The following is a 13,702-nucleotide window of genomic DNA, read 5'->3' as shown; positions in this document are numbered from 1 at the left end:
CATAGGATGCCGCACATGTCTGAGCACCACATACAGACCACCAATCCACGCACTGGGCCAGGCAGGAGATACACCAACATCTGATGGCTCCCAGGGGCTACATGGCCATGCCAAGCCGAGGCATTGGCTGACAGCGCCACATGTCCCCGAGCGTGGTACACGTGCATATCCCCAAGGCCCTGTGCAGCTTGTGGCTTGCCAGGTTATAGTTAAACACCATCGTTTATTGTGTGTTATGTTAATTTTCTGTTTAAGTTCCATCTTGCTGCCCGCATAAACCTAAGTATACACCCGACACTCTCTCGGGGCAGCGAACAAGGGGTTAATACCCAGTGTCAGCCAGCCTGCAAAAATTCCAACATTGGGTTGTTATATACCACACAATTAGGAAAAATCTAACAACCTACGACAGAGAACCTTACATGCTAGCCACACCTGCGAACATCGCCCCCCCCCAACATATATAAGCTGCACTAGAACAGAGGCGATCAGGGGAGTGCTGCTTAGTCAGAACTCAAGCCATCCTGCAGAGTCCTCTCAGTTAACAGTAGTGATGTCCCGAACAGGTCGCCGGGAACCGTTCGCCGGCCAACATAGCGTGTTCGCGGTCCCGAACACGCGCGATGTTCGGTCCGCCCCCTATTCGTCATCATTGAGTAAACTTTGACCCTGTACCTTACAGTCAGCAGACACATTCCAGCCAATCAGCAGCAGACCCTCCCTCCCAGACCCTCCCACCTCCTTGACGAATAGGGTTGGTGGACCGAACATTACGCTATGTTCGCCGGTGAACGGTTCGGGACATCACTAGTTAACAGGTTGGGCCAACCCAGAACTATTATTATTGCATATGTCACACTGCCTTACTCAACATTTAAAGTAGACACTACTCTATTTTCTTTTTTTATAAATTCTTTAATTTTTTGCGCAGGTGAGTACAAACATATCTATTAAACGCCACAACAGCGTACACGTAGTCAGTAACAAGTTATACAGTGGCAGAAACATTTGCGCATTTTCTATTTTATGAATAGGAACATAACAGAATTACCTAAACGGTTGATGACAAAAAACATGGTACATATTAGTTGAGTAATGAGTAGATGTGTGATGTGTCTTGCTAATTGTCTGATGGTTAGTCATTAAATGTTAAGGTCAGTGAAGATTGGACCCGATGTCTTGGTGGAGCAGACCCCGGTAGCTAGAGTTGTCGTATTGCTATTGAATGTGGCCTGCGATAAGGATCTCTAGTAGATTGGCCTTGTGTGTCTAAAGATTTAACCCAAAGAGGTAGGTAGTGGCAATTTGTGTTTGTGCACTGGCATACCAGTATTGTGTCTGCTACGACCGGCATGGGGTGGTTAGAGGTCGCTTAATATTCTGGTCGTTCCCTGGGCAACTTATTTAAATATTTACATCTAAGATAAGTGGGGCCGACATTCCCCTTTTACGTTTAGCTGTCTCCCCGGGCAAGTGGTGTCATAGCGTTTAGCCCAGTAATCCCTACAATAGAAACAACGGCGGGGGGTCAGAGGCAGTATAATCAATATTATGACAGTCAGCGATATTTGACAGTCAGTGATATTTGTCAGTGCGTGTGCAATATAGGAGAAGTCAGGCTAGGCAGGACAAACAATATATGAGGACACCTCCTAAAAGGAGAGCTCTAACTTGTCGGACATGCGGCACGCTTCGTGACGTGGAGTCGCGTGGTAAAACACAGTGTTACATGCATTTGTTGTACATTGTATTATTTAAGTAGATAACATGCAGGAGCAACCTGTAATGGTCATACAATTGGCTGTCAGATTAAAGCGTCTTACGGTGGAGGAAATTATAGTTATGGAAGCTAGTAACATAAGATAAACAATTTCCCTTATCGGGGTACTAACTGTTAAACACAGTGTCTTAGGGACAGTGTTGAATGGTTAATGCCTATACAATGAGTGAAACTGAACTCTGCTGCTCCTATAGCCTTGTATAGTGTTAGGCAGTGGTACCTTATATGGGGGTAATAAAGCTAGGGTACGCTCAGATTGGCATATAACACTATGGAGCCGATGGACTCCGAGCTGCCCCCCCCAATTTGACAACAGACAGTCCCTCAATGTGGTAAGCAAGGTACTGATAATGTGTGTGGGGAGTCCGGTCCTCAATCCGGTTTCTGCGGCAAAATTGAGTGAAAGAAGTCACCACTATCAGGCTGTGTCCAGGGGGCTGAGGGGCAGTGACGTGTGCCAGGATAGCAGTGTCCCTGGGTTGGGGTTCAGGTCGTGATTGTCGCGTAGGATGCTGCTGGTGGGCAAAGTGGCACGAACTCTGGGGCTTCAGCTGCAACTCTGCTAAAGGAATGTCTTTGTCCGGACGTGGTCCCCGATTCTGTAGGTGAGTTCCCCGGGAGATTAAGTTTGTGCAGGGCCTCCGCGGCCTCGCGTGGGTCCCGAATGACATGTGAGGTTTGCCCGCCGGTGACTTGTAAAGTGCGGCCTGGTCACCACCGGTATTTAATTTGGTGTTGTCGCAGTTCAGCTGTAAATTGACGCAAGGACCTTCTCCACGCCAGCGTCCCGCTGGAGAGATCCGTGTAGAAGGACAGATTCATGTCCTCGAAAGAGTAGGTGGTGTGGCCCCTAGTAGCTTCCAGTACCGCTGCCTTGTCTTTAAGGGTTTGAAAACGGATCACCACATCTCTGGTGGTGTTAGGCGGTGCATTTGCTGGTCGAGGCACCCGAAAGATCCCATCGATAAGGATGGCTTTGGCTGTCTTTGGGTTTAGCAGTGCGGTGAGCAGTCTCCTAATGAGGTGTGGGAGCTCTGCCTCAGGTACCGTGTCTGCTATCCCTCTGACCTTTAGGTGAGTCTGGCGCCGTTTATCTTCCATCGTTGAGAGTTGGTATTCGTGCTGCAGGGTTTGTTGTTGCAGATTATGCACGGCTGTCTGGAGCTCCTTGATTTGGCAAGTGTGTTTGGTGGTTGTCTCCTCCACTGTTCCCAGCCGTGTTGCGATGAGTTTGAGGTCTCCCCGGATTAGGGCCACATCCGCAGCTATCTTGCCGTGGTGTTCCGAAATGAGCGTGCTCAAGGCCTCCATGGTCACTGGGTTGGGGTTTGTTCCTACCGGCTGGGTCTGTGCCCGTATCGGCGGTGGCAGTGCCGAGGCTGGTATCAGGACTTCGCTAGTGTCGTCGGAGTTCTCATCCGAGAAATCCGTGCAGCCTCCGTGCAGGGACGCCATCTTGGCGTCTGTGGCCTCGTGGGCCTGCCGCCAGAGTTCCCCTATGTTCATGCCCAGCCGGGGCTTGTCCGCTCTCTGTTTTTTCAGTTTTCGGCCCATCGTGCCCTAAGGTAAGTACAGATTGTTTTGAGGTGAGGCTGGCTCGTGTTTGGGCGCGGATAATGGTCTTTTAAGGCAGCTAATGTCGGGAGCCTCGCGGCCATGCGACCTTCTTCTTCAGTAGCTTAGCTCCGCCTCGACACTACTCTATTTTCATATGAATAATTGATGCCCTACCCAAGCATACCACTTTTAGAAAAATACTAGTACAGTTAAGTGAACCCAGGAAACAAACAAAATGTGCAATTTCAACATGCCACTGTACAACCTGTTTATATGAAACTAAATCTGTTCACGCTGTTGTGGCGTCTGAAAACGCTTTGTTACCACTTGCACAACAAAAATAAAAAATGTAAAAATAAAATTAAAAAAAATCTTAAAAATAAGAGGTGTGAGTTCTGGGGCAGGGTTTTGGTACTGATTATATAATGTCACATGGAATTTTAGTATTACCTTTCTGGTGCTATTTCATCATCACTGTCCTCATCAGATTCTTCAGCGTCTGGAATAATACAATAAATAATAATATATTATAAGAATGTGACTACCAGATATCCCTCATTCACAGAATCACATATACATACAGGACCTAGAGATTTACTGGTATGGTTCATGATCTCATCAATAAAATTCACAAATAAAAAATATATATATATACCCTTTAAAGGAACAATTCAAACACTTCCGCTTGCTAGTACTAGATCTGCAAGAATTGCAAGCCAATATTTCAACAATTACATTTATCTTTTCTTATGTGTATAATAACAAAATATTTTTTTTTAATGAATTAAATGTATATATTATTTAACCAACTAGAATCCAAACCTGAGCTTGCCCTGAACTAACCCTCAAGTTTAATGTTTCACCTTCCAGCAAGGTGACCAAATACACAAAGGGACGACTATAAATAAGTGGTTTAAACCCATGGGCCTAAATGTCTAAGAACCGGCGGCGTTGGATTGGCTGAGATCATGGATCTTAATCATCTCAGCCAGGGAGGAGAACGGGACTTGAATGTTTAATGAATTAAAAGCTATGAACATCTTAATAAATAAAATGATGCCAGTACTGATGTCAGGGGAGCTCACTAATCCAAAAGGTTTTACTGATAAATTTGTGTTTTGACAATTCTATTTGCTTTTGTTAAACAGCATTAATGAGCCAATATTAGATCCTGTAAATAAGTATTCTTCATTTTGTTTCTGTTGACAAATCACAGAAATTAAAGCACACAAGTCATGTAAATTAATAGGCTGTCTGCAGCAAGATAAATATACAGTCTGCTTAATACATAAACTCCGCTGGAAAACTCTCTCGAATACGGAGAGACAAACATGAACAGCTTTAACACTGAGCCAAGTGATTTGTTCAAATCCTAAGGAATCTCACAGCTTTGTTCTTTACAAACTGCAAACTCTATAGTATCCAGCCAGTATTTGGACAGACCACTCAACTCCAACCATAGCCCAGAAGGAGAGTGTGGCGGAACCAACCTGTAACGAGTATATACCCCTACACGCAGGATCCAGCCAAACAGAAGACAGCACAGAGGAGAGATACGTCTACCGGACCTTAGAGTGGCCGGACTCGACGTAATAGGAGAAGACAGAGTCAGGAACGATCCGAGGTCAAGGGCACAAAGAGACAGCGTAAACGAAAACTAGCCGGGGTCTGGTACACAGGAATCAGCAAGCCGGCAAACAGTACAGACAAGGATAAAGCGAAAACGAAGTCAGAATACAAAGCCAAGGTCAAATACGGAGAAACACAACTGAACACAACAAGCACTAAAGGGAACTGTAGCAGAAACCACGATAGGGCAAGGAACTAAGGGAAAAGGGTGAGTATAAGTAGCCTTCAAACTAATGTGATTGGCTCCTGTCACTTCCACACCCCCAACAGGTAAGTGTATGGGGTGATTGGAATGACAGGAGCCAATGGGAGCCTTTTTGCAATTTAGGCTCCCACTGTCTCTTTAAGAGCGCGCCCGAGACTCGCGGCGCGCTCTTAGCTGCAGGCGGGACACGTGACCGCATCTCGCGGTCACTGCCCGTCTTCCTGTTAGGAGAGTCGGATGAGCCGCGTGCGGCTCGTGCAGCCGCAGGACCGCGCGCGGCTTGAAGAGAGGGCCGCGGCCGGCCCCCGGATAAGGTAAGTACCGCTACAGTACCCCCCCCTGAGGACACGCCCTCCGGGCGGGCAGGACCAGGCCTGGCAGGAAAACGCGAATGAAAAGAACGTACAAGGCGGGGAGCATGAACAGCATCCGCAGAAATCCAACTGCGCTCCTCAGGCCCATAACCCTTCCAATGTACCAAGTACTGAAGCCGACCCCTAAGGAAACGAGAGTCAATAACAGCAGACACTTCGAACTCCTCATGACCCTCCACAGAGACAGGAGGGGGAGGGGGAGTATGCCGGGTATAGCGGTTGCGTACGTAAGGCTTCAACAACGAGGTGTGAAATACATTAGGTATACGCAGATTCTTAGGCAGACCCAAGGCATAAGAAACGGGATTAACCTTATGTATAATGCGATAAGGACCAATGAAGCGGGGAGCCAATTTCATAGAAGGCACCCGGAGGCGAATATTCCGTGTGGAAAGCCAAACCCTGTCCCCCACAACATAGGAAGGAGCCGCTCTGCGATGCTTGTCAGCCTGAGCCTTCTGGCGGGCAGCAGAGTCCACCAAAGAACGCTGAACCTGCTCCCAAGTATTACGCAAACCAGCCAAATGCTCATCCAGAACTGGCATGCCCTGTGAGGAGAATGCAGCCGGAAGAACCATGGGATGCTGGCCATAGACAACGTAAAAAGGGCTTTTGCCGGAAGAATCATGAGTGGCGTTATTCCGAGCAAATTCAGCCCAAGGAAGCAGGTCAGACCAATTGTCCTGATGGTGAGACACAAAACAACGGAGGTACTGCTCCAGAGACTGGTTGGCACGTTCAGCAGCTCCATTAGACTGGGGATGGTAAGCGGAAGAAAATGAGAGAGAAATACCCATCTCCGAACAAAAGGCTTTCCAGAACCTGGAAATAAATTGTCTACCCCTATCGGATACAATAGATAAGGGAATACCATGTAATCGAAACACTTCTCTAGCGAAGATAAGAGCCAGTTCCTTGGAAGTGGGCAACTTGCGAAGAGACACAAAGTGAGCCATTTTGGAAAACCGATCTACTATCATTAGGATGACTGTGTTACCATTCGAAGGGGGTAATTCAACAATAAAATCCATTGATAGATTAGACCAAGGTCTCTTGGGAACGGGTAACGGATGCAACAGCCCACAAGGAACTCTACGAGAGGATTTCATACATGCACAAGTACAACAAGCACTTATATAGTCAGTAACATCCTTACGTAAGGTATCCCACCAGAAATACCGAGAAACGGCTGACACCGTTTTGGAAATACCAGGATGTCCAGCAGTCTTAGTATCGTGATACAGTGACAGAATATCCCGTCTCTCGGGAACGTCAACGAACAATTTATCATTAGACCTCTCGCTAGGTGCCATGCTTTGTTTCGCTTGTATGGCCTGCAAGAGGGACGAGGAAATAGACAATATAGTAGTTGCTATTATTCTGTCTGGGGGAATGACAGGAGTGACATCAATCTCCTGTTTGTCAATAGTCTCGAATTGTCTGGACAGAGCGTCCGCTTTAGTGTTCCGATCACCTGGCCTATAGGTGATTATATAATTAAAATGAGACAAGAACAGTGACCACCTAGCCTGCCTGGAAGACAATCTTTTAGCTTCGCTAAGGTAGGATAGGTTCTTATGATCCGTAAATATGAGGATAGGATCCTTATTGCCCTCTAACAAATGTCTCCATTCTTTGAGTGCTAAAATGATAGCAAGGAGTTCGCGATTACCCACATCATAATTCCTTTCTGCTTTGGACATTTGTTTAGAAAAGAAGCCACAAGGATGCAATGGCTTGTCAGGAGACTCTCTTTGGGATAAGACAGCACCTACCCCTATATCGGAAGCATCAACCTCAAGTATATATGGCAATGAGGGGACAGGATGCTGTAAAATAGGTGCAGAGGCGAACGTAGTCTTAAGAAAGTCAAAAGCCTGAAGTGCCTCGGTAGACCAGGCACGTGTATTGCCATCCTTTTTAGTCATACGAGTAATAGGTGCTACGATAGACGAAAAACCTTTGATAAAACATCTATAATAATTAGAGAAACCCAGAAAACGCTGGATGGCTTTCAGACCTTGCGGCAGAGGCCATTCTATGACCGCAGCGAGCTTCTGGGGATCCATCCGAAAACCCTTAGCGGAAATCAAATACCCTAAAAACTGGACCTCGGATTGGTCGAACAGACATTTTTCTAGTTTGCAATAAAGACCATTAGCAAGAAGGGTCTTCAGAACTGTCGTAACATGTCTGTGATGAGTGTGTAAGTCTGTAGAATATATTAAAATGTCATCCAAGTACACAATAACAAATGAGTGAATAAAGTCTCTTAAGACATCATTAATAAATTCTTGGAATACTGCTGGGGCATTGCAAAGCCCAAATGGCATGACGGTATACTCATAATGACCTGACCTAGAGTTAAAGGCTGTCTTCCATTCGTGGTCCTTTTTTATACGTATCAAATTGTATGCTCCTCTAAGATCTAATTTGGTGAATACCGTAGCATGTTTGAGCCTGTCAAACAATTCTGTTATTAATGGTATAGGGTAAGCATTTTTGATGGTGATTTTATTAAGACCTCTATAATCAATGCAAGGTCTTAAATCACCTTCTTTCTTTGATACAAAGAAGAACCCCGCCCCAGCCGGAGAAGAGGATCTCCTAATAAATCCCTTGTCTAATGATTCTTTAATGTACTCCTCCATGACACGGTTTTCTTGAACCGATAGAGGGTACACCCTGCCCTTGGGAGGTATAGTGCCAGGCAACAAGTCAATAGCACAATCGTAGGGTCTGTGAGGCGGTAATTTGTCAGCCTCTCTTTTATCAAAGACAGTCTTTAAAGATAAATACTGAGAGGGTATAGCCGTAGACAAAGGAGGAATGGTAGGAACATTAATAGGATTCACAGGCGTGACTTCAATAGTACATGACTCATGGCAGGCTTCACTCCATGATTTTATCTGCCCTGTCTCCCAGTCAAAAATGGGATTGTGGGCACGTAACCATGGATACCCTAACACCAACTGTGAAGAGGGAGAGGTGATGACCTGGAACCGAATGGTTTCATAGTGTAGAACCCCTGTGTACATGTGTAGCGGTGCAGTCTCGTGAGTAACAACTGGAGATATCAATGGTCTACCATCTATGGCCTCAACGGCCAAGGGTATCTCCTTCTCCCTGATGGGAATATTGTTTTTCTTTACAAAACCAGAGTCTATAAAATTCTCAGCTGCCCCGGAGTCAACCAGAGCGTATAAGTTTTCAACTATACAACTCTCTCCCATATGTAAAGAAACAGGGAGAAGCAGTCAGTTAGGAGGCAATGTAGGAGACTTAGAAATCACACCCAAGGCCAGTCCCCTATAAGGTCTTGAGCGAGAGTTTTCCGGGAGCAAAGGACACTCCTTTACCATATGGTCTCTCCTACCACAATATAGGCAGAGTCCCTCCCTTCTCCTATGTAATTTTTCATTATCAGAGAGTTTGGCAACCCCCAATTGCATGGGTTCCTCTTCAGATACTTTTACACTCTCCGGTGTATTAACTCTGGGGTGAATAGGTGTAACAAAACGTCTATTCCTGTTCTTGGTATAGAGCCTGTCACGAATCCTATTATCTATATCGATGAGGTAGTCAATAAGGTCCTCTAAGGCAACAGGAAGCTCCTTAGCTGCTACCTCATCCAATATAGAGTCTGATAAGCCTTCCATGAAGGCAGTAGTTAACCCATTGTTGGTCCAATCGACCTGTGAGGCAAGGGTACGAAACTGTATAGCGTAATCAGCCACAGACCTAGAACCCTGTTTAACCCTCATTAATGCTCTCGTGGCATTCTTAGACCTTTTCATAGTATCAAAAGTTCTGCGAAAAGCTGTAAGGAAACTGTGAAAGTCATGCACCATAGGTCCATTAGCCTCCCAAATAGGGTTTGCCCATTCAAGTGCTTTGTCGGTAAGTTGGTGCATAAAGAACCCAACTTTAGACCTCTCTGTGGGAAATGAACGTGGATACATCTCAAAATGAAACTCTATTTGGTTAATGAACCCTCTGCATGTCTTAGAATCCCCTCCATACCTAGGAGGAGGCGTTAAATGGGCCGTAGCATTAGGCACAGTCGATACTTCAGGAAGCAGGGGTGTAGGAGGGTTAGGTGCGGTTGCTGGAATGGTTCTAGCTAAGAGATCCATACGGTGATCCTGCTCTACAAATCTAGCCTCATGGGACGCCATCTGTTGAGCTAAATCTGCGGGGTCCATGGCCCTATCGTAATGTAACGAGTATATACCCCTACACGCAGGATCCAGCCAAACAGAAGACAGCACAGAGGAGAGATACGTCTACCGGACCTTAGAGTGGCTGGACTCGACGTAATAGGAGAAGACAGAGTCAGGAACGATCCGAGGTCAAGGGCACAAAGAGACAGCGTAAACTAAAACTAGCCGGGGTCTGGTACACAGGAATCAGCAAGCCGGCAAACAGTACAGACAAGGATAAAGCGAAAACGAAGTCAGAATACAAAGCCAAGGTCAAATACGGAGAAACACAACTGAACACAACAAGCACTAAAGGGAACTGTAGCAGAAACCACGATAGGGCAAGGAACTAAGGGAAAAGGGTGAGTATAAGTAGCCTTCAAACTAATGTGATTGGCTCCTGTCACTTCCACACCCCCAACAGGTAAGTGTATGGGGTGACTGGCATGACAGGAGCCAATGGGAGCCTTTTTGCAATTTAGGCTCCCACTGTCTCTTTAAGAGCGTGCCCGAGACTCGCGGCGCGCTCTTAGCTGCAGGCGGGACACGTGACCGCATCTCGCGGTCACTGCCCGTCTTCCTGTTAGGAGAGTCGGATGAGCCGCGCGCGGCTCGTGCAGCCGCAGGACCGCGCGCGGCTTGAAGAGAGGGCCGCGGCCGGCCCCCGGATAAGGTAAGTACCGCTACACAACCTCGCCACTGGGCACTGGAGAAGGCTGTTTGCTTGCCTGCTCCCTCTGGACTATGGCCCCATGTTAAACGCTGTTCTTTTCCCCTTTAGAAAGGCTTGTTCGTGCCTTTCTGCTTGGGTGTTCGGTAGATTGACTGAGTGAACAGTGTTACTCCAGATAGCTATGCCATGGAGCCCATTCGTATAACGAAAGACTATGGGAAAAACTTTGGCTCCATGGCAATTGAACTGTATGTATGTGATCTGAGCGCCATTCGGTAATAATGTGCACTCAGATCTAAGCTCTTTGGGGATATGTTGAATGTACCTGTTTTATGCAATAGCTGCACAGTTATATATTTTTGTGTAATTTTATGTATTTTGTTAACATGTGGCTAATGGAGTTTTGCCTCTGTCATTGGAGATAATTGGATTACTTCCCAATTATCTCCAGGATAGAGAGGAGGGGTTGTGATGTAATTGTGGGAGTGTTTAAAGGTGTATGTCTGTAAATGGTTAATGTCCAATATGTGTCCCAGTCTTCCATCTGGTCACCTAGGGGTGTGTCCACCAGGTGGAAGACCTGCATAAAAGCCGGGCAGGTAGCCCCAGTAAAACAGATCACTGCTTGACCCTCAAAACAAAGTGTTGTCTCGTTCTTGGGGAGATTTGATTGCATGCTGTTACAGTTCGAATCCCAGGAGTTGAAACTGTTCGGGTGTTTTTTCCTGTTGGCTGTTTACATTCAGTGTGTCCCCGAGATGGCGGAGTATGAGTTCCCAGAGGGTGGAGATTACGCTGGGCCTGGCCTATTTTGGGATAATATTGATGAAGAGGACTTAGGAAAAGCTACAGACTCTCATTTTTGGGACCTGTGTTACGACCGAGAAGACATGCTGGGTCTCCCTAGCGCTGTTGATCTTGAGGCAGACCTACGGTATCTGGCCGCCAAGGAATGTAACCTGGAGTGGGATTACCTGCGACTCATCAATGAGACCTGGGAAGAGACAACCGATCCTCTTCCCCAACAGCAACCAGTGGTACCCGAGGTAGCGGACCTCCTAGACTGGTCCTGGGAGGATCCCCAGCGGCAGTGTGAGTCACAGAGAGCCGAAGGTGCCGTCCTTCCGCCCCAGCGGCAGCGTGAGTTACAGGGAGCCGAAAGTGCTGTCCTTCCTCCCCAGCGGCAGTGTGAGTGCCAGGGAGCCGAAGGTGCTGTCCTTCCTCCCCTGCAGCAGTGTGAGTCCCAGGGAGCCGAAGGTGCTGTCCTTCCTCCCCAGCGGCAGTGTGAGTCCCAGGGAGCCGAAGGTGCTGTCCTTCCTCCCCTGCGGCAGTGTGAGTCCCAGGGAGCCGAAGGTGCCGTCCTTCCTCCCCAGCGGCAGTGTGAGTTACATCAGGCTGCTACCACTGATCCAAACAGTCAGACAGACTGACCGCTGTCTGTAGAATACTCAGAGAACCCAGTAGCTCACAATGGAGCAAACACAGCAGCTCGCACTGACGGTATGGCATTAACTAAACACCACAATGTATTTTATATACTATAGGGCTAAAATCATTACAACTCTGCAAAATATAATATTTTAATGTATCCAGTAACAAGTTACTTTTTTAAAACAGTTTTAACCCTATCCGTATGTTTGTCTGATGAACATCTTAACCCAAAACTAAGAGTTTTATTCACCAGTGTCCGATTGGATCCGTACTGAATGTGATAAAACCATCCCCATCCAGGCCATTCAGAACGCAAAACCTAGACATTTTTTGCGCAATTTAAAAATGTTCAGATTTTGCCTGAATAATCCTTAATATGGTTTGGATTTTTAAAATCAGAAGTATTTGCCTTTTGGCAAGTCTGGAAAGAAGTGAGTTTTGCCTTTCAATGCACTCTTATAACCCGACCAATCAGAGCTGAGCTTTCAAAACGTGGGTATGCCTTCAAACCTTATTCTTGAAACCTCATTCTGCATGAGGCACTTGTGAGGCTCAAACTGATCTATTTTTTGTTCTATCGTGCTTTTAAATTTGTTGTCTTTTTTTTTTGTAATGCAGTCCTTTTTTTCCCATTAGAATTGTTGGGAATTGTGTTTTTTTTTAAATTTGTCCTTTTTTAGGGCTGAAGAACAGAACATTTAAGAAGATAAAAGACTTCTGGTGGGAATATTTTTTTTACAGGTATTAGTTTTATTGGCCCTGCTTGCGATCATTATTAAGATGAGGGGGTAGGTAGGTAGGATGCCTTTTTTTAAATGATGGGTGGCTAGGGTCTTTCCAGCAGACCGGCGTTGGCCCTAAGAACAATTGCATGGGTGGACAGGGGGTGGGGCAAAGGTGGTGGACTGTCTAGCCCTCATTATTTTATTTGTGGCCATGGGTTGAAGCATGTTATTATACAGGTACAATCCCCATGGGTTGGGGTCTATCTAGCGAATGAGCAGCATTTTCTGTCCCATTGCTAGTCTATATTTAGAATAAGCAACTGCTGGCTGCTCACTATTTAGTAGATTTGGGAGGTAAGAAGCTTCCCTTACAGTAATATAGTGGTCTTCGTTTGTTTTTTTACCATTTAATTTAGCGACTGGCTAACAGACACATGATTTTACTATGGCCAATGGGCAAATAGTACTTAAAATTATTAGGGATATTCCGTTTATTTGAGATCTCCACTCATAGCACCTTTATTCACATTTTTGCACATTTATAGGGATACTTTGTCTATTCCAGATTTAAAGGCATAGTCCCATATATTTATATTTTTATATTTTTATTCTCTATTTAGTAGTATTTTAGCCATTAGTCACCTAGCCAGCTCCTGGTATTCCCACTCTTCTAGAAAGTTATTTTCACTTAAAATTATTGTTCACTTGCAAAAAAGTAAAAAAAAAAAAAAAAAAATGTGCATCCGGTCCCAATTGTTTTTAAACTTGGTGCTTTGTAAATATTCTGGATCATATACTTTGTATAGGGTTCAGATGTGAAAAGCACTGATTTTAAACCGGGCACCGAATTTACCCGGACGATTGGTACAGTTTCAGTAGGTTTGGGATTAGCTTTAGTAAGTATGAAAATTGCCATTCCGATTATAACTGGCAATTTTCACCAGATTTTAATTCATTGTTTGATGAATAACCTGTAAATAAGGCTTTGGGTATAATGACTGCATGTACAAAACTTTTACCTACATACTTGTATCAGCTCTACACACTTTAACAAACGGTTAGGGCCATTTATTAAACCATAGAAGATAATAAAGTAAGGCAGAGTGTTCTCTACCTTCTAATGAGC

At 45.6% G+C, this 13,702-nt stretch overlaps 1 protein-coding gene across 1 annotated transcript in view; it reads right to left on the bottom strand.

Annotated features, from left to right (window-relative positions):
- DNAH14 (dynein axonemal heavy chain 14) overlaps positions 1-13,702 on the bottom strand; it is a 295,079-nt gene that overhangs the window by 244,704 nt on the left and 36,673 nt on the right. The window contains exons 15-17 of the mRNA XM_063441946.1: positions 3,788-3,836; positions 3,522-3,537; positions 2,496-3,340 (exon numbers count right to left, since the gene is read on the bottom strand). Of these exons, the coding sequence (XP_063298016.1) occupies positions 2,496-3,340; positions 3,522-3,537; positions 3,788-3,836 (910 nt within the window). The remainder of the gene's footprint in view (positions 1-2,495; positions 3,341-3,521; positions 3,538-3,787; positions 3,837-13,702) is intronic.

This window comes from Pelobates fuscus, chromosome 2 (genome assembly GCF_036172605.1).
Source record: "Pelobates fuscus isolate aPelFus1 chromosome 2, aPelFus1.pri, whole genome shotgun sequence".
In the NCBI taxonomy this organism is placed as follows: Eukaryota; Metazoa; Chordata; class Amphibia; order Anura; family Pelobatidae; genus Pelobates; species Pelobates fuscus.
The sequence above is the reverse complement of the archived record's forward strand: the minus strand, read 5'-3'. Positions and strand labels throughout refer to the sequence as shown.